The sequence below is a fragment of the Crocodylus siamensis genome, chromosome 2, assembly GCF_052110815.1.
Source record: "Crocodylus siamensis isolate JL-2025a chromosome 2, ASM5211081v1, whole genome shotgun sequence".
In the NCBI taxonomy this organism is placed as follows: domain Eukaryota; kingdom Metazoa; phylum Chordata; order Crocodylia; family Crocodylidae; genus Crocodylus; species Crocodylus siamensis.
The window spans coordinates 115,410,374-115,433,189 of NC_143396.1; the positions used below are offsets into that span (position 1 = coordinate 115,410,374).

The 22,816-nt window shown below is 44.7% G+C and overlaps 1 protein-coding gene across 2 annotated transcripts; it reads right to left on the minus strand.

Moving 5' to 3' along the window:
- Positions 1-3,454: 3,454 nt before the first annotated feature.
- On the minus strand, positions 3,455-8,032 carry RPL7L1 (ribosomal protein L7 like 1). 2 transcript variants are annotated; one of them, XM_090036629.1, is made up of 7 exons: positions 7,902-8,032; positions 7,570-7,678; positions 5,260-5,423; positions 4,931-5,068; positions 4,506-4,615; positions 4,064-4,311; positions 3,455-3,702 (listed from the first exon to the last, which is right to left on the minus strand). In XM_090036629.1, exons 1-6 carry the CDS (start codon positions 7,934-7,936, stop codon positions 4,103-4,105), a joined length of 765 nt encoding a protein of 254 aa, XP_089892755.1. In that variant the 5' UTR covers positions 7,937-8,032; the 3' UTR covers positions 3,455-3,702; positions 4,064-4,102. The 2 variants fall into 2 exon arrangements, with proteins under 2 accessions (XP_089892755.1, XP_089892753.1); XM_090036627.1 differs by having other exon boundaries at positions 4,099-4,311; positions 7,902-8,031.
- Positions 8,033-22,816: the final 14,784 nt, after the last annotated feature.

The following is a 22,816-nucleotide window of genomic DNA, read 5'->3' on the forward strand; positions in this document are numbered from 1 at the left end:
AATTCAGAAAACAGACAAGTTGGGAAAATACTGTGGAATGGCCATAGCATGAAATAAGATACATGATCTGTATCACTGATTCCCAAACCATGGCTCAGACCTTCCAATGATATCCATTAAAATTTTTAAATTTAAACTAAGGCTGCTCTTGCAATGGTTCAGATTGGCCAGGACAGCAAAACTGCTTAAGTAGATTGTCTACACTGGGATGACAGATACAGTAAGAACATAAGATGCATCACACTGGATCAGATTACAGGTCCATCTTGCCCAGTATCCCACATTTCATACTGGCAGAGTAGATACTAAAGGTAAGAGAACATGCAAGGTCTATCCAGCCTAATCCATCTACTTTCCTTAAACTAACGATCAGAAAACCTAGGAAGTTCTAAGTTGGACATAGTAGCCCTGCTTAATACCAAAAGCTGAACATATCCTGCATGAATCTGTCCAATTCTCTTTTGAATCCAGTAAAGTCATCAGCATTTAAAACTCATCTCCTATATGGAAGTTTCTCGTTGATCATCCTTGTTAGCACTAAAGCGCAATTCTGAGTTCCTTTAAGTTTTTGACTACATACTGAGAAGTGGTTGAATCAGGTGTTTTTGTTTTGTTGGGGTTTTTTTGCATAAGCTTCAACCATGTCTGATAAGACAAAATGCTAAATCAAATGGGATACTTCTAAGAGACCTTTAAATTTGTACTAAAAGAACCCTTGCATGCTGACATCTAGGGACTTCTGAAAGATAAACGATGAGACATTTTGCAAGTCTTCTCTCCCTGTGTACCAACAAGGTACAGGACCAAAATAGAATGAAGTCTGAATGTTAATTTAGAGGCTTTTGTTAACTGCATAGAAATCAGACTACAGTTTAGTGTTAGCCCTAGCATTCTCACTGTAATTAAAACCAGTTACTTACTGGAGGAAAAAGCACTACTCAATATTAATATTTTCATCCTAGCCTTTTACAGTCCAGGTTCAAACCCTAACATTCATAGATTATAAGGCCAGAAGGGACCTTGGAAGATCATTGGGTCCAGCCCCCTGCACCAAGCAGGAAAAATAACTGGGAGTCAGGTGATAATAGCAAGGTAGTTACAAAAACTGTTGTGCATTTGCTCAATTTTGTGTCTGAATTTTACGTTAGGTCTTACATTAGTCAAACCCTCAACTACTGTGATGTGAGAAGGGAAGAAGGAAAAGACTGAGATCTTAAGCCCAGCACCCTGCTTGCATAACAAGCAAATGAAGATAATTTTTCCTTCCCAGTCTCAGTTCTTGTATAGAAGCAGCAAATGGGGAAAAAAACAAACAAACCACCCACCAGAAAACTCCAGGGCTTGTCTACAAAAGTGCATAATTTCACTATGGGATGTAATTTTAAACCAGTAAGTCAGTTCAAGACAGCTGGGGATACTTAACTTGAATTAAACTTCAGCCAATTCCAAACAAACAAGATAAACGTATAACCGAATAAACTAGTCTTAAAATGTGAAAGACTATGAGCTCAAGGCTTTGTCTTTGTTTAAAAGCCAATCTAAAATTAAACTGATGTAATTTCTCTATGTAGTTTAGGCCTTACAAGAGTTAAGGCTATAAACCTATTGATTAATACATCTCCATTAGGTTTTCTAATGTCACTATTCAACAACGAAAAAGGTTTTGAGTGGTTAACATGATGGGTGAAAAAAAGCAAACTGTAACAAGCAACAAGAAAAGACGGTTTCTTAAAATGTGTGAAATGTCCTGGTATAAGGATTATGAGGGGAAGAGGAGGGCCAGGGGGGTAAATCAAAACACAAGTAACATTTGCATACTTGGTAGGAGTCCCCAGTACGAGTACAAATATAGTACATCTCCAATAGCCTTTGGACTTGTATCCTATATATATATATATAGCGCTTTCATGCTATGGCCATTCCACAGTATTTTCCCAACTTGTCTGTTTTCTGAATTACCCTGTTTATTTTTTCTATATCATTGTTTTCTCATCTCCAACTTTGTCCTTGTCTGTAGATTTTTACAAATATTTTTCTTCCTGCTCACTAAAAATTTAAACAAATCTAAGAGGGATCTTTAGAATACTTCAGTATGTTCTGTAAGCTCAATATATTATGGTTAATGCCTACTTCAGCTAGTTTTAAGATTATATCTATATACATATAGATATATCATGTATATATCTATATATTGTCTATATATCATCCTATATATATAGGACACACACACACACACACACACACACACACACACACACACAGAGGGGGGAGGGGGAATGGCTTGCTCAAGACCACAAGAGGCATACATGCATTCCTCCTTACTTCAGTATGAACTAGTCCATCTTTCCCCCAAGAGCTTGTAAGAACTTAAAATCTGAACTCAGACTTTTGAGCAATGTGTCTGTTCAAAATGATCAGGATAAAGTCTACTTCTAACACACAAGGTACAGGGAGGGGCATTGAGGGGAGAACCCATTAAATTTGCAATCAAAAGGAAGAGAGAGCATCTCAAATCCAGATTCACTAAAACCTAAACTCTGATTTCAACTCATGGCAAAAATTATCCATGCAACAGTTAATGCTGAAGTTACATGAGAAAAAAAACATTTTTACAGAAATACAGCAGGACTCTTCACCTCCTTCTATTAATACTAGGCAAGACTAGCAAGCCAGACTCAGAGCTTCCTTTGCTACGTTAACTATGGAATTCAATGTCTACAATAGTCAGCAAAGATAATCCCCTCCAACAAATGTAACCCCACTTTAATTTTACACAGTAGTCAGTGAACTATTCTATTTTCTATGCCATTACTACCTAGGTTAAGGGAAATCAAACTCCCTAGTTTAACATGAGCAGCTGCTCAGTTGCACTGCAGAAATCTGCCTTTCTAAATTAATAATATGCTGTGTATAGACATTCCTTCAATAATCTAGAGTTTGATTTAAAAATATATTTATTTGAAATTTGAATGAGACAGTCCATATGTTCTCTCTATATTAATACTAAACTGGTAGTCAACTTTATTTTCCTAAAAGGAAAAAACTTAAGTCCTTTGAAGTCCGAATTTGGCAGAATCTGAAAGCCATCCCATCATCCATTAGCAGAGATTCCACTTCAATATGATCTAGGTATTTCAAAAATTCAAGAACTGTCTATGAAGACTGTTTTATCCTGGGGGCTTGCACGGCAGCAGTCTGAGAAACATTATGCTTCTCAGCCTTCACTGCGTACCAGGACACATACAAGTCTTAGCAAGCAACTGGGATACCAAGGAGTGAAGCGTACATCTACAGCAAGTACAGCATCACTAGAGAAACTGATTCTGTTTGGGAAGGTTGTATCACAAGATACTCAGATGCAAGCCACCAATCATTTATATGTAACAAGAATATAAACTCATGCAAGGGCATTCCAAAGACAATGGATCCCACAGAAGGCAGCTGATATAAAACGAACAGTAAAAGTGTTTGTTTTAGTAATGAGATTGAAGAAAGCACTGCTTCCAGCAATGGCAAGTCACTCCTTTTTTGCATTTGACAGCAAATTTCACTTTTTCCTGGTAGAAGGCTCAGTATTGAGTTCATCTCCATCCTCGGTGCATTTTCCAGAAAAGAATTGTAATATTATGTAAAGTAGTTCCAGGACCAAGAAGAGATGTACATAGGGAAGAAAAGAGCCATCAAAACACCTTCAGATAAATCCTAGAAAGCAGAAAGAGAGAGCTTTTTTAGCTTTCTTTTAAGACAACATATAGCCTCCAAATGTATGTTCAACTGGACTACTGATTGCTAAAAAGGAAAATACTGTAGAGGGCCTAAGAATATCAGTTTATCACATCTTATTTACACAATGCCTAGGAGATCCCCAAATGCTTTGCTCGCAATACAAGTATTTGCACACTTGACAGGCTGCTAGCATTTCCCTATAAGCCTTTCACAGTTCCTCCTGCTTTGATGGTCATTTCTGCATGGTGAAGGGCTAAACACAAAGAAATCCCCACCCACTAATAAGGCCCCACAAGAATATTTTAAAGAAATCTGAGAGAGTAAAATGATGTTCCACCTGGGTTTTGTAAGAGGGAAGTGGCAACTCCTCACCCAGTTAGTTCAGGTGACGTATAAGTTCATTAATTCCTTCGCCTCGGCAACCTGTTGAGCCTATCTCCTTTAGGAAACCCACTCTGTTACGTGCGGCATGGCGAGCCACCGAAAGATAAAATGGCCACAGAAAGTTATTAACTTCTCGAAAATGCTGACCAGCTGAGTAGATTTCATGAATGAGATCTTCCAGGCATATAAGGCCAAACTTTCCTGCAGAACAAATATGTACCCATTAAGAAGGAGAAACATGTAAAATCTTTCTGTGCCTCACATGACCACCTCCGTATTCCCAAACACAGAAATCTTTTGCTACCTTCTAGTTACTGCCCCCCGTCATGTTGCAAACCCACAGACTTTACAATCCCCCTCTTTGCTGAGTTCACTGCCTCTGTCTTCTTCCTCACCTAAGTGCTCCTCTATTACAGTGTTGTCTGTTAAAGGAACTTTCTTCTTGTTGATCTTTGCTTGACCTCGTTTCAGGATGAGTTCTCGTATAGATTTCAGATTAGGATACCTGTGCCAAAACATTTGTGGTTTAACACTAGCAAAGAGCAAAGTGGATCTTCCCTACCACGCTACTATTCCAGAGGTTGAGGGGAACTGTGCAGTCCAGCATGCAAAAAAGGAATTATAACATGCATTATAATTATCTAAATGCCAAAGTTGAGGATTACATTGGAAGAGCCATGGTCCTATAACATAGCATCATGCTATAGTATGATTTTATTATATCGCTATACCAGAAAGAAAATTACATTAGAAAGACACTAAATATTAATATTTACAGAAGTTTATGACTGACTATTATGAAAGTCAGAGGAGTACTTACCCCCATGCCACATATGGCTCTACAATCCGCAGCATCTTCAGTGAGGATGGGCACAGCTTAACAAACGTGCCACTGAAAATCTTCCTCAACCGTAGCATTTCTATGACTCTTCGTACTCTCAAACTCACTCCTTTAATCCTGTATTAGAAAAACCATAATCAGTGACAGTACTTTTCCCACACAGGAAGAGAGCGATACTGTTTCCTGCAGTCACCTCTCTCAGTTACCTCCAGCCTCAGCTTTTCTCCACAGTGCAAATGGAAAATCAAGAGATTTAGATGGCAAGTAGAGATAATAAGCACAAAAAATGCATAAAAAGAATTCCTTACTCTGCAATCCGTACAACAAAGGCCAGCTTGTGTCCCTGGGGCAGAACCATTTGCCCAGGCCTCTGTTCCATACGCCTGAGACGGACATCATCTCGGTGTTTGCGCCGTGAATCTCTAACAAATGTTTCAAGACGTTTGAATTGGATCTGTTTCCCCTTCTGATTCTAAGGGCAGAAAGAAAAAGATCACAATTCACAAACCCTGCTTGCAAATCCATAGCATCGGGGAAAAGACATTTGCAGCTAAAAGTCAAGAAACTCTAACCTCTCTCTCCTCACTGCCTTTTAGCAAAGAAGAGGCAGAAAAAATTTAGAACCGAGGCCAAATTGGAAACACAATATTATTTAAATTCATGAAACCTATACCAACAAAAATTTCTGACCAGGGCGAGTGTTTTGCACTGAAAGTGCTAAAAGCAGCAGCATTTTTTGGCATAGATTATTTTGCCAAAATCTCCCTCAGCCTTTTGTCTCAAGTCTACCACAAAGATTCAGGTCAAAGCACTTATAGAGAATTTCAATATGAACAGGTTAAATCTGGTAACGTTTCGGGAACTGAGAACCGGGTCTTATGAAGGTTTCCCGGGACACTGTTACCAGCTCATACCAAGTATACACATCAGAGAAATCCCACGCCTATAGAATCCTGTCAGCTATGGGCTGGGCCAAGTGTCTGTGTGGGCCCAGGCTCTTTTTTTCTGTTATTAGACGGCAAGAGAATATGCCTTATGAGGAGAGGCTGAGAGCCATGGGACTCTTCAGCCTGGAAAAGTTCAGGCTTAGGGGAAACCTGGTGGCTGCCAATAAGTACAAAAGGGGTGTGCATCAGGATTTAGGGGAACGTCTCTTCACCAGAGTGCCCTGAGGGATAACAAGGACCAACAGTCATAAACTCCTCCAAGACTATTTTAGGCTGGACATAAGGAAAAACTTCTTTACTGTCCGAGCCCTCAAGGCCTGGACTAGACTCCCTCCAGAGGTGGTGCAGGCACCTACTGTGGACTCATTCAAGAAAAGTTTGGATGTTTATCTTGCTGAGATCCTTTGACCTTAGTGGACTTCCTCCCCCTGGGGCAGAGGGCTGGACTTGATGATCTTCAAGGTCCCTTCCAGCCCTAATGTCTATGAAATCTATGACATTCCTAACACTTCAGTTCCCTCAGATGTTTGTTACATGTACTCAAAACCCAAGACATGACTTATGTTTTCTAATCCCAATGCCTAAACTAAGGATATTAAAGATTCCTGGAAGGAGGAAAGATTGTGCAGCTCCACTCCTTGGTGCTGAATGGAAGTTGATTTTGCAGACAAATCTCAGATTTGGCAGTTTCTGCAAAATCACGAATGGAGTAGACCCCTAATCATTAAGCACTAGAACAGACTGCCTAAGGGAGTTCGTACACTCCCCATCATTGAGGACTTAAGAGCACGTCAGACAAATAGGTGATCCTGCCTTGGGACACCAAGATAAATTATATGCCCATGCTAGGTCCATCCCAGCCCCGTCTTCTGGGATGCCCATGCAAGATTTTTAAAAGTTCTTATGGCACATACAAACTACAGCAACAGAGCTCTTAAAGTACTTAAGAACAGATATCTAGCCCTAATCGTGTTGACAGGCTGCAGCACTGTAACTCCCCCCCTGTGCACCACATAAGCCATGCAGAAAAAAAAGCACCCCATCAAGCCTGCAAACAGCCTTTGCCATACAGCCTGTCAACTATATCTGCTCCTCTGGGCAGGACAATACAGTGCCATGCGTCAATACCTAAACTAGCTCTAACCCTGCTACTCGCCCAAGTACTGGAAGCAGCCTAGCCAGGCTTGTGCAACCCCTGCTGAATATTTGATTTCAGAGGCCTGTTCATGAAGTGATGCTCCCCAGTAGAAGAGTTACAGAATCTGACTCTTAGCTGTTTATCCCCTGCTCCTCCCACACACATTACTGCATCACAGAAGACAGCAAGCCCCTTTCACACTGCAACATCCTTCAACAAGTCTCCACATCACCTGCCCAACAACCAGGGCACTGAGCAACTGGTTGCATGCCAAGTGCTTCCGAGTACGGTCCACCTTGGGAGCTTTCCCTCTGGCCAAGCACTGGGGACAGAGCAGGTGTCAGAGCCCACTCACACCGGGGGAGAGGGTGACAACGCCAGTGCTCCCATGGCATGCCTGCCCCTACCTTTGAATCACAGAAAAACTGGGTTACAAAGGACCTCAGGAGGTCATCAAGTCCAGCCCCCTGCTCAAAGCAGGACCATCCCAGCTAGATCATCCCAGACAAGGCTTCGTGTGGCTGGATCTTAACCTTCCTCTTGTCCAGCAGCGCCTGCTTGGCCTGTGTGGCCTTGATGGCCAGATACGCCTTCCTCTTCTTCAGCAAGTTCTCCGGCACCCGCGGGATCTTCGGCTTGGGTCTAAGGCCAAGGCAAAGAGAGAACAACCCGTCAGGCCGCAGCTGCAGGCCCCAGAGCCCCGCAGTACCCGCTCCATTCAGCCCAGCCCATGGCGGGGGGGTCCTTCTGGCCCCACGGGCGGCGGCAGCAACTCCACAACCCTCCCGGCGCCCGGTCGCGCCCCACAGACCTCGCCTGCCCCGCGGATGGAGGCGGATCCTCCTCCTCCCCCAGCTGTACTCACTCTGCCTCCGCCATGCTGCTCCCGCTACTGCGCATGCGGGCTCCTTGCCCACCAAGGCTCTAGCAACAGAGCAGCTGCAGTGCTCATTGCGCATGCGTGCTGGGTAGCGGGTCGGTTTTCTAGCCGTCGTCTTTATGGTTTTGCTCGGTGGCGTAGCAGCAGTTCCGCTCGCTGCTTTTTTTTTTTTTTTTTTTTTGTTGAATGCTCAAGCTTTATTGGAAGCAAGCAGCTGCCGACACAACATAGCAGGCTCTGTTATGCGGACACAACATAGCACGTGTCGCAGCCAGAGCTTGGGCCAGGCGAAAGAGGGGGGTAGCGAAGGGCAGTGACTCGGGGCTGTTTGATGGCAACATCAGCTCCATTGGCCCGAGGTTGTTGTTTTCTCTCTTTTTGCATGTGCTGGGTTTTGAATGACTAGATTCTGGGGGGGGGGGGGGGGGGAGGGGGGGGTTGCATCTTTTTCTGCAGCCCCTTGTGGATTAGACTCCATCCCTTTTGTCCCAGTGGTCTGAGGTAGGAGGGGCTGTCTCCTTGGGAAGCTTCCACCTAGGAGCTAGTTAAGTCTTTCAGGTGTCTGTTGCCTCCCTGGATGAAGGGAAGGTGCGCGTGTGGCTTGATCACGCCTTGGCCTCTTGTGAGCTAAGATCAGGGTTTGAAATTCAGGGGGGCTAAGCCACCCCCATAAGCGACAAGAGCACCCAACCCGCCCTACCTGAATCGTTCTAAGCAGCTTAGGTGGTGGCAACTCCTTCCGGCTTCCTGGTGCTATGGCCGCAGACCCCGGCAAGCAGAGCTGTCCCTTGGGGCGTGCAGGGCCTCTGGCACATCAGTCTGTGTGGGGTCAGTAGGAGGGAGTGGTGAGTGGCCAGAGCCAGCAACACTTCGTGGCAGTGCTTGGCAGCAGCAGTGCATGATGGCCACAGCGGGGGGCCTGTAAGGCACTGATGGCAGTGCCCCCCTCAAAGCACTGGGCCCAGGGCAGTGGCCCTGATTCCACCCCCACCCCCAGGGACAGCCTTGCCCCCAGGAATTGGAGTATAATTTAAACCCTAGCTAAGATCCTCCCCTCTTCTGCTCAAGAGGAGTTTCACAGGTGGTCACAAGGAGGAATTTGGAATGTATTTTATATTTGATGACAAGCTCTCACCAGTTCACAGGCAAAGAAAAGCACATTTTAGAGTGGGAGAGGCTTAAGGTGCCCAAGCAAAGGGCTGCTAATTAATTACATAATACAGGGAGAATCTGTACTTTCCAAAGCCTGAATTTTCTTGTCAGTTGAAATATATTGCAACTTTATAAGCAACTACTACTTTAAAAACTTACAAATCACTTTATAAAAGCTGTGTGTAACAAGATTTTTTTCCTTTTTTTTCCATTAAAAAGTTTCAAGTAGAGTCAAGTCTTGGGAGTTTGTAGCTGAACTATAGAATGTCTAAATTACAGCAGCACCTGGTTTCCTGATCACCTGCCATGGACATGGGAGACAAAAAGTATATAATTGAAAATGACACAAATCCAAAAGAAACATTTAAGGTATCCACATTTTAGCAAGACGCTCCAAATTTATACTGTGAACCAGCAGAACCAGGCCTCCAGTGAACCAATCCTGCAGTGACTGGTTAAGATGAGCAATGGAGAATTTAATACCACCCTGACTCATGATATAGGAATTAAAAAAAACTGACCGTCACCAAGCACAAGCACTCAAAACTTGTGAGTTGGACCTTCCTTCTTCATCCATGAGCATTAAGTTGTTAACTGTGTCTCTGATTCCTGAGATGTAGCTCATATGTGGATCCTTTTTCCAAGTTTTCTACACAGCCACAACATCCAATAATTTTCAAACAAGTTTTAAGTAAATATAGCATTACAGGTACAGTACAACACCTGCCCATGGCTCCTGCTGCCAGCTTTAGTGCTATTGCAACTACACTGTCCAAAGGAGGGGCTGCAACTTCATATAAACCCAAAGTACTACTCCGTTTCTGTGGGAAATGGGCCATTCAGAATCCAAAAATAAATAGCTGCATTTCCAAATGGTTTTTGCTGGTTTATAAACATCTATTACATTATCATTTTCAGACAGTTGTATACATGATACAACAAGGATTAACAACAATGTATAGTGTTGTTTTCTTGCTGTGAATTAATCACTTAGTTATTCAGTATAATCCTGGCTGTAACCCTTGAACTGGCTGTTTTGGGAGAACAGAGTGAGGATTTTTTTGCACCTTCTTTCTTTCTAACAAGTATAGATGTGTTACGTGAACATTAATTTCTTTCCAGATTTTTAATCAAGCTAAAAGTCTCACTCTGATAGGTGTAAATTAAAGCCTATTCTATTTCTATTCTTAAACTTTTGCAGTTTCTCTCTATGTTAACGCCCTTTGTAGCTCCTTTAACCTCATTCTGCAAATTTAAAGATTTCATTCATAGGATAGTTAATTTTTTTAAGTATTAATTAATTGTCTTTACACCATAATTTTAGAGACCTTAAAGATGACATTTTACAGGCAGCAAAGAGGAAAACTTGTCTTCTTGCAGCATGTCTGAATATTTTTATTTAGTTACTGCTAATTGACATCCAGGAACTTTTAATTGCAACATGTGCCCCCTTAAAACACATTTGTTTTTAAAATCTAATTATAATTTCTCTGGCAACAGACAAACAAATATTTAATTCTAATGGAAAAGCAACGCAACGTGAAACAATGTTTTCTGAGTGAGGAAAGGATTAGCTTTTGATTCAAGGCTCTATGCCTATAAATGTTTTTAGGACTAATTATTAGAGTAAGGGCTACCAGACTGGGCTTTAGATTAAGCCAAACAGCAATATTTGATTTCAGAGGGCTGCTCATGGAGTGATGCTACCCAGTGAAAGAGTTACAGAATCTGACTCTCAGCTGTCAGCAGTTATAAGAACAGAATGCTAATGGTGATATTTCACAAAAAGTCTTTTAAGAACTTAATTTTTTTAATGGGAACTTGTGTCAATTTGGATTTTGCATTTATGGTCAATTTATTATTCCTGTCTTATACTTTTCTCCTTAATTTATGTGTTTACTGCACCATGAAAGAAAAATGCAAATAGACAACAAGAAAGTAGCCATACTTCATAGGAATAGAAGGGGCATCCTGGAGCATTGATTGCAGTCCCCCTGTGTTTACAGGCAGTCACTGACCCAAGGAATCCCTCCAAATCACTGCTTCAAACTCTCATACATGGACACAAGTACAGTTCCCTATAGTGTAAATAATCTGATGCGGTAGAAGAATGGTTTGGGATCCACAGTGGGGTCTAAGGCCATAGAAGTGATATTGTCTGCAATTAATAGAAAATACTTTTTCAAATTCATTGTAATATGCCACTAAGACGTGTAAATCGTTTTGAATCCTCCTCTTCCACTCTAATTTGCTCTATTACATTCTGTAGGACTATCAGCATGAGTGAGATGCAGTTATTTGTAAGTGCTTTATGACATCATTTGTGAAATATTTTGAAATCATCTGTACTTTGGCTCTATAGCACATTATGACTGATGATGGGTGAATCTGAAGAGGCTTGATTTCAATTTCATAGATTTCATAGACATTAGGGCTGGAAGGGACCTCGAGGTTCATCAAGTCCAGCCCCCTGCCCCAGGGGCAGGAAGTCAGATAGGGTCAAAGGTTTCCAGCAAGATAAGCATCCAAACATTTCTTGAATGGGTCCAGAGTAGGTGCCTGCACCACCTCTGGAGGGAGTCTATTCTAGGCCTTGGGGGCTCAGACAGTAAAGAAGTTTTTCCTTATGTCCAGCCTAAAATGGTCTTGGAGGAGTTTATGACTGTTGGTCCTTATTTTTCCTTGGGGACCTCTGGTGAACAGACCCTGGTTCTCCCAGATCCTGATGTACACCCCTTATGTACTTATAAGCAGCCACCAGGTCCCCCCAAGCCTGCGTTCTTCTAGGCTGAAGAGTCCCATGGCTCTCAGCCTCTCTTCATAAGGCCTATTCTCTTGCCCTCCGATCATGTGCATGGCTCTCCTCTGGACTCTCTCAAGCTTCTCTACATCCTTCTTGAATTGTGAAGCCCAGAATTGGATGCAGTACTCCAGCTGCGGCCTCACCAAGGCCAAGTACACTGGGAGGATGACATCCTGAGATTTACTTGAGAAGCATCTATGGATGCAAGCCAAAGTTTTGTTTGCTTTACCAGCTGCGACATCATATTGGTGGCTTCTGTTCATCTTGTGGTCAGTCATGACCCCCAAGTCTCTTTTAGAAGTGGTGCTAGCAGACATAGCACTGCTGAGCCTATATGCATGCTGCGGGGGGGTTTTCCCAAGTTGAAGTACCTTATATTTATTGGTATTGAACATCATCAGGTTTGTATCTACCCACTTACTAAGTTTATCCAAGTCAGCCTGGATAACTAGCCTGTCCTCAGGCATGGACACCATGCCTCAAAGTTTAGTGTTATCAGTGAACTTAGCCAGTGCGCTTCTGACACCAATGTCCACATCATTGTTAGAACTGGAATATTGTTAGAAATGGAGTATTGTTAGAAATGCACAGCTTGCATCTTGCACCCGATAAGAAAGAAACACTGCCAAGGACTTTTTTTTTTCCTTTCCCAGCCTTGCCACAGCTTTTCTTATGCTAAATCGCAGACTCTCCCCCAGCTTCTCCCTAGCCTTTCTCATACAGATTACAGAAGCTGGAATTCAACTGACTGTGTCCTTGAAAGGGGGGGGGTTGAACTCTTGGCGACCTGCTGTAGTTTCTGAGCATGCTTAATTAGCTGATGCATATTTACCTCTCCACCCTGCATACTTAAGTAGTTAATTATACTATACATGCGATGTATGTAGTGATGTAACCACATGTATGCTTGTATGAAACGGAAGTGAGCTGTAAGAGTTCCTGTTTCTGCACACGTGCCCAGGTGGGAGAAGATAAATACTGCCTGCAAAATTCCTTTGTTGGTTCGGAGTAATCTGAGTTCTTGACTCTGCTCTGACCCTATTTGCAAATACACCTTTTGTGCCATCTAATGAGTGTGTGTCTGTGATTTTTGTGGCCTCCAGAGAAACGAACCACTTTATGCATCATCATTGATAAAGATGTTTAAGAGAACCGGTCCAAGGATAAAGTGTTGGGGGACGCCACTGGTCACAGAGCACCATAGCGATTTGTTAGCATCAGCCACTTCTCTCTGGGTCCAACTTCGGAGCTAATTTCCCAGCCATCGGACTGTGGCATAGCCAAGGCCACAGTTGGCCAATTTTTCCATGAGGAAGTCATGGGACACTAAATAAAAAGTCCAGATGTCAATCTCTTCTCCCTTGTGCAAGTGATATGTCACCTGGTCATAGAAGATGAGATTGGTCAGGCAAGACCTACGCACGACAAACCCGTGCTAGCTATCTCTCAGGATGTTGCCTTCAGCCAGCTTATCCAGAAGGGTTTCCTCGATAATTTTCTCCAGAATCTCACCAGGGATTGAGGTCAAACTGATTGGCCTGTAATTGGCTAGGATCTACTTTCTGCCCTTTCTTGCAGATGGGTACCACATTGGCCTTCTTCCAGTCTTCAGGTATTTTACCTGAGCGCCATGAGTTTTCAAATATTTTTGCCAATGGTTGGGCTATGACACCTGCCAGCTCCTTGAGTACTCTAGGGTGCAATCTGTCAGGACCAGCTGATTTGATGGTGTCCAGCCTCTCAAGGCGATCCTTTACTAGATCAGCATCGATGCTGGGTATAAATACGCCCTCACCCTGGCCATCCCACGTCGTGCTAGGCAAGGCGGTCCCATTGGACTGATGAAAGACCGACACAATGTACCCATTAAGCAGATGGGCCTTTTCCTGGGTGTGAGTTATCAGCTGTCCCATTTAGTTCAGCAGGGGTTCAATGTTACCCTTACTTTTTTTCCAACTCCCTACATATCTGAAAAGGGACTTCTTTTTTCCCTTGATATATGAAGCCAGACTGAGCTTGGTTGCAGCCTTGGCTTTCCTGATCCGCTCCCTGCAGGTACAGACCAGCGCTGAGTACTCCTCCTTGGTGGTAATTCCAGCCCTTCATCCTTTATAAGTCTCTCTTTTTAAGCGTAGGAGGTCCTCAAGTTCCCTGCTAAGCCAAGGGGGTTGCTGTGCCCTTTTGCTACCCTTCCTCTGAGATGGGACAGCCATCCCTTGTGCTATCAGGATCGCTCCCTTGAGGTGCAACCACTCCTTTTGGACTCCTCTTCCTGTCGAGCTGTGGTCCCTTAGGGCTTCCACAACAAGCCTCCTGAGCTTGTCAAAGTCAGCTTCCCTGAAGTCAAGGACTTCTGTATTGCTGACTGACTTGTCAGCTTTGTAAAGGTGATCAGCTTGTGGTCACTATCACGCAGCTTTCCGTCAATTCTTTGGTCACTGACTAGATCATCCCCTTTGGCCAGTACCAGGTCTAGCAATGCTTTACCTCTTGTCGGCCCACAGATTTCTTGAGTCAGGTAGCGCTCATCCACACATGTGAGAAAGCTTTGCGACCAATCGGATTTGGCTGAGCGCTCTTCCCATGAGATGTCTGGGTAGTTAAAGTCTCCCATGACAACCATGCATCAAGAGCGTGCAGGCTTAGCCAGTTCCCTGGTAAATTTCTGGTCCAGCTCTTGTTTCTGGTTAGGAGGTCTGTAATAGACTCCTACCATGATGTTCTCTGTGCCACATTCCCCACATATTTTAACCCAGAGAGACTCCAGATGTCCTTCCTGGGTGCCAATGTCAATTTGCAGGAAAGTATAGCTGTCCTTGACATAGAGAGCTACACTCCCACCCCTTTTATCTGCACTATCTCACCTGTGCAGGGTATAGCTATCTATACCTGTAGCCCAGTCATAGGTGGAGTCCCACCAGGTCTCTGTTATCTCTATGATGTCATAGTCATTCTTATTTAGCAGGAGGACCAGTTCCTCCTGTTTATTCCCCAAGTTCCTGGCATTGTTGTACAGGCAGGCAAGTGTCCCATTGAGGGCCCCTGCCTTCCCTACAGATCGTTCCGGGGCTAGGGTAGGGGTGGGTTCCCTTAAGTGCCTTAGCCTGCTGGATTTACAAAGGTTGCTCAGTGGGCTGGCAGTGGTGGTAATCCCCCAACCTCCGGTGGGCTTAGTTTAAAGCCCGGGCGAGCAGGTCAGCCAGTCTGGCTAAGACTCCCCAGTGCAGTGAGGTGGAGGCCGTCTCAATTCGATTCACAGTGGTTCGGTTTCCTGTAATGGGCTTCGCGTTGGTTCATTTGTTAGTTCGGATTTGGTCTGCATCGGTTTGTCGTATAGCGGGGACAGTTCGTTGTCATATTGGGGTTGTTTGTCGTCCGTTTCTTGTGCATCCGACTGGTGAGCGGAGGTGGTGTGGCCGTCGATCGCCGGACTCACGTTGATGGCACTTATTCGTTTTTGTCTTATCTTGGAAACCGGTAAAACCCAGTGCCTGGGCAAGATCTTTCTGCCCATCCTCACCCAGTAGCCTCAATTTTTCTTTGGTCAAGCCAGTCTTTCCAAGAAGGAACCCGAACATGGCTCTCTCAGCTGTCGATCATTGGGGTGGTGAATAATTTCCTCTAAATGAAGGTTTCCTAGATGTCTGTGGTGACTCAGAAGTTTGATACCTTTGCAGTGATGGTGATTGAGCTAATTGACCTCGTCTGGTAGGGTTCGTCTGATTTTTCTTTATGCCTGTTCCCCAGTAGCCGGTGAACGTTTTCTCAGTTGGGTAATTTGTGGCAGTCTCGTCCCAGACAGGGTGAGCCTTGTGTTGGGGCCTTTGTTCCATTGCCCCTTGCAATTGATCCAATAGCCCTAGTGTATGCATCGCCGGGCCATTGATTGATGGACTCAACAGGAGCCTAGCAGTTATGCTGTGACTCCCGCCATAAAGTTCAGTGGCAGCTTGCACTGCCTCACTGAGACAGGGTACGTCCCCGGGTATAGTAACGAATCTATGGGGCCATGCTCCTTGTATTTGTGTCGGAGTGAGATTCAATGGCTGATGTCCACAAAGCATATGATGCCCCGATGATGGCATGGACTAATACAATAGCCGTGATGTTGCGGGTATTTGCTCCCTCATGCCAACAGTGGATCTTACGTTGTAACGCTTCTGCAACAAGGGCCGGAATTGGGATAGGCCAGTACTGATTGGCAAGGATTGGAACCGGGTCGATTACTTTTGCTCGACTCCAATCTGCACTTCAGACCAATTGTAAGGCTTCCTCTCAGTCAACTGTTTCACTGCCGGCTTCCGCCACTAGTCTTCCCAACCAAGCAATCGGGGTTTCTTGAGGTCGAATTCCCGTCTCCTTTTTCAGTTCGTTCATTTCCATGCGGGTCCTAGTTCTCGTAGTTATTGTGATTTGAGTCTGTCCTTGCGGTCCCCCTACAACCTTTCGAACCGCAATAGGGAAGGTTGTTGTCAGCTCTAAATCACTATTTGGTTCTGATTCTAATTCTTCTCCCGTCTTTCTTTGTACAACTGTGGTATCGTTTTGTTCTTTTATCATTGCATTAGTATCTTGGACTTTAATGTCGATGGACTTCTTTGTATTCTTATTCTCCTTCTCCACATTCGCCCTCATTATGCTGGCTAGCGTACGGTGGTGGAGCTGCAAGCTCAACAGGTGGTGCTGTGGCAGGAGGCCGATGGCATTGTGGAGGCAGCTTGGGTGTGGCTATGGGCCATGGTAAGGGGGGGTGAGGGGGTTGGGTCCCATGTGGGCGGAGGCAGGACCATGGTGACGGATTGACTGGGAGGGAGGGGGGCTGGACATTGTGACATCTTGGAAGGGTTGGATGCTGGTGACATCATTGCATTCTTCTGTACGCTTCCCCCTTTGCTGGCGCCGTTCAATAATGGCGGCTCAGCCAAATTGTCGGCAAGAGCTCAGATGGCAACCTCGAGCTGATTCTCCCGGTCCAGAAATTCCCCCAATAATAAAAGATATTCACCAAACAACCCGTTTATTAAGCAGCCTTTCTTCCACTTCTTGCCACCGATCCATTTAGTTTTCCTGCCATCTTGCTCCAAAGTTTCTCGGAGCCGTGTCAGGAGCTCATGGCTTCTCGATCTGGTCACGATGTTCAGGCATAAGAACTGAGTCTTCAGGATCTCTTTACTTCCCTTGTTCACATACCGGACTCACTGGCCAAACTCGAGCTGGGCTGACCACTACGGCCGGAGGGCTAGTGCGGGCCGGGGTCACGTTCCCGCTTTCCTCCTCAGGGCGGCAAATAGCTTGAGGGTTCTGCATAATGCAGTGGTATGCCCCAGTGGTTAATTGAACGGCCCATTCCCGATCTCTCACCCCACAGAGGGATAGGTGCCCTTTGATCACATTTTCGGCCGAACTTGCGGCCTGGTGATAGATGTTATGGGCCCTTATGTCATCCGGACCGGTGATCGGGCGGACTCCGCTGTGCCACGGGCAACTTCTTATTATCTCAGACTCCTCGCCTCCCACAGATCCTGTTCGTGACGCCATGCTGGGTAATCCTCCCCCAGGGAAGGGTCCCAAGTGTCACGGTAAGACCAAACGAACAGGCTGGGTCTAGCGGCGGCAGAGTTCTGAGCGACACGGAAGCTGAGTTCTTTCAACAGAATGGATTTATTTTACTTACGCTTGGAAGAGCGCAGGTACGGAGTCTTCAGTTACAGTATTAACTCACAACAGGGGAACCTGTTGTCCCACGGGGTTCACCGACAGGACAAGCCTGTCGGATAAGTCCCAGGGATGGTCAACAGTTTATAACGGAGGAACAGCTGACAACACAGAACCGTAACTCGCTGGTGTCCGCTGACAGCTGAATGGTCGGGTGGTCGAGATGGTTGCCAGGGTCCAGAACCAGGTAAGTAGTCAAAACTGTAGTCAGAGTCCAAGGGGTGATCCAAGGTCATGGTTAGAGATCGATGCCAGGTAGGTCGTAAGCCGATAGATCAATATAATATAACACGAGGCGAAGGAGAAGACCGAAAAGCCTAAGCGCCTAACTGGAAGACAGTCCCTGAACAGACCAGGCTCTGTCTCCAGTTCCGCGGGTCTCTCTTTGAGGGAGGTGTCGTCAGACCTTTTATAGTAACTCTCATGGCCAATTAGGTTGCTAGGAAGACCGAACTTTCTAGAAAGATTACCTCATATCTCTCATATGCTGGGCATGCGTAGCAACAAGCTGTCTGTTACAACTGAGCCTGCGCTTCTCTGAAAGTAGGTCACACTTGAGTGACAGGCCTTCAGGTCATGAAAAGGGCGCCTGCAAGGCCCGTCGCCATGGCACATGCTTTTATCAGCTTACAGAATTCTCCCCTCCTGTGTTGGCAGCACATATGTTTTTTCCAAGACAATTCCCAGTCAGACGCTAACTGCATTGTGGCATACACCAAATGGCATCTGATGAAGTCAACTTGGGTTAACAAAAGCTTGTGCTCTCTATATATAGCTTACTTAAGTTAGCTAGTTGCTAAAGGTTCATAGCTACCCTGATTTCTGTTGACTATGCCATAACTTAGACACCCCCATGTTGTTCACATTGCCTTTAATAACTAGTCATGAATGAGTGGCCTTCCATTGTTTTCGGACCATAGAATAGTGCTCAGAAGCAAGATTGTCTGAGTTACTTTTTCAGATCAAGATTCATACAGACAGTTATCCGCTGCTGTTCTGTAATTTATTACTTCTATTCCTTTTTTCTCATATGGTGATTTTACAGGAGAAAAAGGAGTTGAACCTTCATATAATTAAATTAAGGATCATTAGCCTGACTCCCAGCATCAGAGAGGCGTTTCCTACTCTATCATGTCTAATATGGAGGGACAAAAAATTAAGACTAGCACCAGTAATGATATTGAAGTCATATAGTCCGTGTCTCTTTGGCAAGTGATGTCTGGGCAATTACTGTGATCCCACTCTTTTACTGTCATGGTTGATGCAGCTGAACATTGTAACTGGGTCTAATTGTCTCTCTTGTAATCTGTTTTGCTGGCATTGCAGTAGCTACTGTGATTTAAGAGGGAGCCATACTCGTATGACAGAAAACAGGTTTGCTGCACAGCTTCAGTAATTACTTCTTGAGAAATGTCCATATTTCTGCTTATTCAGACTTCACTTGTGCACTATTTCAAATGATTTTTCCATTTAAAAGAAAAGAAGCAAATTATATCTATTCTGAATGTCCTTTCCTTTTAGTTTTAATTTTGGCCCTGGTTTTTTACACTGGGGCTGTTTAAAGGCAGCTATTTTTACTTATATTATTTTAACTCCCTAAATTTTTATATCATTCAAATTAAACCATCCATCTAAAGTGTAATGTAACTTTCCTTATTGTATCCGTTCCATAGTCCTAGGAACAGTATAGATTCTGTCCTTTACATTGTTCAGCTGAAATCAAAGTGACAAAAACTAAATAGTTTCGGTCTGTTGTGATTTATTAGGATTTAAAGACTGTGGTGCATGGACAATGCCTTTTCAAAGTGAAATGATGAAGCTGTATGAATTTTAATCCTCTGCCATAAACAGTCTGTGTATGTTAAAATGCAGTTTTGCCATTTGTATACTGTGTAGTTATGCAGTATATAGCAAGAAGACACTGATATTTTAAAAACACGATAGTTACATTGCCAAAATAAGGGGAAAATCATTGGCTGCCCTCAGTCAGAAAATGAGGTAAACATAGAAAGGACAACATTTTTAGCTAATACTGGGAAGATACAGACTTTATAGGCTTTGTCCCCTTAGAAAGGCCAAAGTCATTTCTGATGCAGTTTGTAAGGATTGGGCTGTACCACGTGCCGTGGGACCCCGAATCCTGGATGTCCCCTGGAGAGGGAGGGGGGTACTCAGAGGACCGTCTACTTCTCCGCTCTCGCCTGCCACGACTTGATGGAAATTATGGGTTCACCTGTGTCGGGAAGCGGGCAGTCCACATGGGAGTACAGTACCTCCAAAGTCCAGGGGTCCTGAGGGCTCCTCCTCCCCTACACCCTCGCCCGGTCCTCCGGGGTGAGCCTCCGTGAGGGGCTCACTCAGTAGAGTCCCAGTCCGGGGGGGAAGGGGGGTCTTCCCCGTCCGGACCCTCACAGGTGTTCCTGCAGCTCCTAGTCCCCCTGGGGCCGCTGGCTCCTAAAGTCTGGGGTTGTCCCGAACCCCGCACGTATGTCTCCCGTCCAACGGGGTCTCCACGGGCGGCCTTGCTCACCCACGGGTGGTCCCGCGCGACCACGTGTCCCGCAGTCTCTGCAGGAAGGTTCCCCGGTCGGTGGCTCCCACCCCGGCTGCCGCCGGGGTCCGCGTTACCTTCCCTTCCTCGCGCCTTCCTGCCGCCACTGTCTCAGCAATGCCCTGCGCTAGGGCTCCGTCTAGGTTCGCGTGGGGCTTCACCCTCCTCTGGGAAGCTGCCGCTGCCTCTTGCCACGAGGCCCTCCGCTCCGTCTCTGGCGGCTGCTCCGCGGTTGGCCCCTGCTGCGGGGCTCCCGACTCTGCCTCTGCCGGCTGCTCCGCTGCCCGTGCCCGCCGCGGTGCTCCCGGGTCCGCCGGTAGCAGCCGTGCCGCCGCCGGTCCCTGCCGCGGGACTCCCGGCTCAGCCGCTCCCTGACTCACCGTCCGCGATTCTGCTGCTCCTGGTTCCGCCGCCGCCGGCTCCCGCCGCACGTCTCCCGACCTCACCTCGCGTCTCCCGGCCGCTCCTGGAGTGAGCTCCGGGTGGAGCCGTCCTCCCCTGCTGCAGGTAAGCATCTCATTTTTATCTTCCCGTGCCGGTCCCGCGCCGGCGCGGTTCAGGTTCCGGCCCACATTAGGTTCCCCGCTGGGCTTCCGGGTCCTAACCCGGAAGCGGGGCGGAATTCCAGGGTCCTTCCTTCGGGCCGGGCCCTGTGGGGTCTTAGCCCCCTCACACAGTTCTACCAATTGAAATCATGCTGTGCTAACCATAAACTTTACCAATTTATTCTTAGCTATAAGCAAGCTAAATTGCCGTGTTGGGGTCGGTATCAACTGAGTAATAAGCAGCCCCAGTTTTAATTGATTTTACATACTATGCACACCAGGGCTCAGTTTGGTTTGCAGTGTCTACTTCAGGACTGGCTCCTTAATATCATCTGATGAAGTAGGTTGGTGCCTACTTCAGTACTGAGAGAGAATGTATTCCTTTAAGACAGGCAAAGAGTTAAAATAATTCTGTCCAGATAATGTGTGACTTTTAAAACTTTAGAAATACATTTGTTCTAGTATTGGGGTCTGCAGTTTATACAGAATGTCAGAAATTAAAGATTTGATCCCCTTTGAGGGCAACAAAGAGTTCAGCTTCCTCTACACTCCACCTTTCTGGACTGAACCTTTACTTAACAGAATGAGATTGAACCCCACATGATATAAATGGCATATTTGCTGATTAATGCAGCTAGGCATCTGTCCCAAGGTTTTTCTGCATTTTGTCATAGTTCTTTGTCAAGAGAGTTGACCATGTGATAATTTGACTGACCATTCAGTGTATTTTGAGACTGCCTATTTTTTTTAAAGTGTGTTTTAAACCATTGTATGCTACAATCTTGCCATCACATAGATTTTTCACTTTGCTAGAGCAATTCCCATGTACAGCCACTTTTATCAACAGAAACTGAGCTGAAAATCTGGGTTCTGTCAAATTCAATGAGAGTTTTACCTATGAGTTGAGTACAGTTTAGATTTGAGTTTAGATTTTGCCAATAAATGAATAAATTAAAAACAAACAGTTTTAAAAAGCTGTTAAAAGATAGTTAGCTAAATAAATGTTTTGTGGTCCACTTCCAGCCAATATAGCCAGTTGACAGAAATTTTCAAATGGTTCCAGAAGGTTGGACCAGTATATTCCTATCTCACATTATACAGGAGATAGGGTCTGTTATATAGCACATTATGAAAACATGATTCAAGATTAAGGAGTTGTTACACTGATGGAAGGCATTATTCATCAGAATATGAAATACACTTTAGTCCCAGGCCAAGATTTTGCTTCAAAGAATAGAATTACAGGCTTTCTGGCAGAAGTACAAATATACACAGCTGTATAAGAGATCTTGGGTCATATAGGTGACTCCAGTATCAACAAGCACAATCACACGCTTCATTCCTTTGGACAAACAGTTTTATAATATAGGATAACTATATGCATTGCCCTCTTTCAGCTGAAGTGCTGACAAAGCAGAAAAAGCACACCTAGTTAAGCTATATAATTTATTGTTTGTATTTTATCCAGCAGGCTATTTTTATTAATTTTGATATTGTTTTTGTTTTTAACATTCCACCCACCTCAAAACCTTTTCAATTCATAATTGCCTGCACAATTATTCTCAGTTTAATTGAAAACGGTACTAACTCCATTTGCTGCTTAAGAATTGGTTGAATCATTTGTTATGGAGACTAGGAATTCCAAAACATTCTCAGTTGCTTAGGGCAAAATACCATGATTATATCTTGTATTTCGCCCTTTTTTTGCCTGCTTATGAAACCCTAGATGCTAGTTCAACCTTTTCATCTGATTTCAACTTAAAATATCTTCAGTGATGGATCTGGCACCTCTTGGAATAGCCCTTGTTGGTTGTTGAAGAATCAAGTTGGTTAGCACAAGCATGGGACTATTTTATATGAAACATGACTGTGTGCACGCATGTCAAAAAACAATTTACAGAATATATCAGAAAGTGCAAAGCACTGTGACATGTCAGAATGCAGCCAAAAATACCACAAAATAGATGTGGAAGGGCGAGGAGTGGAAGGCGACCCATATAGGTCTGTTCTTCTTCAGTCCCTTCTTAAACAGAAACCATACTAAAAATTAAGGCCAGCATTTTAAACTTGTTTAGCTGGATTTTTGGGGGGGCAACTAATTAAATGGCTTAGATTTTTTTCCCCCAGAAGTGCT

Bases quoted from the DNA above. Each gene is read 5' to 3' on its own strand.
- RPL7L1 (XM_090036629.1), bottom strand. From the start codon at position 7,936: ATGCGCAGTAGCGGGAGCAGCATGGCGGAGGCAGA. The intron at 5,424-7,569 runs GTTAAGATCCAG...TTCTGCCCTTAG, and splicing joins CGCTGCTGGACAAGAGGAAG to AATCAGAAGGGGAAACAGAT. The intron at 4,616-4,930 runs GTAAGTACTCCT...GTTTTGGCACAG, and splicing joins GAGCCATATGTGGCATGGGG to GTATCCTAATCTGAAATCTA.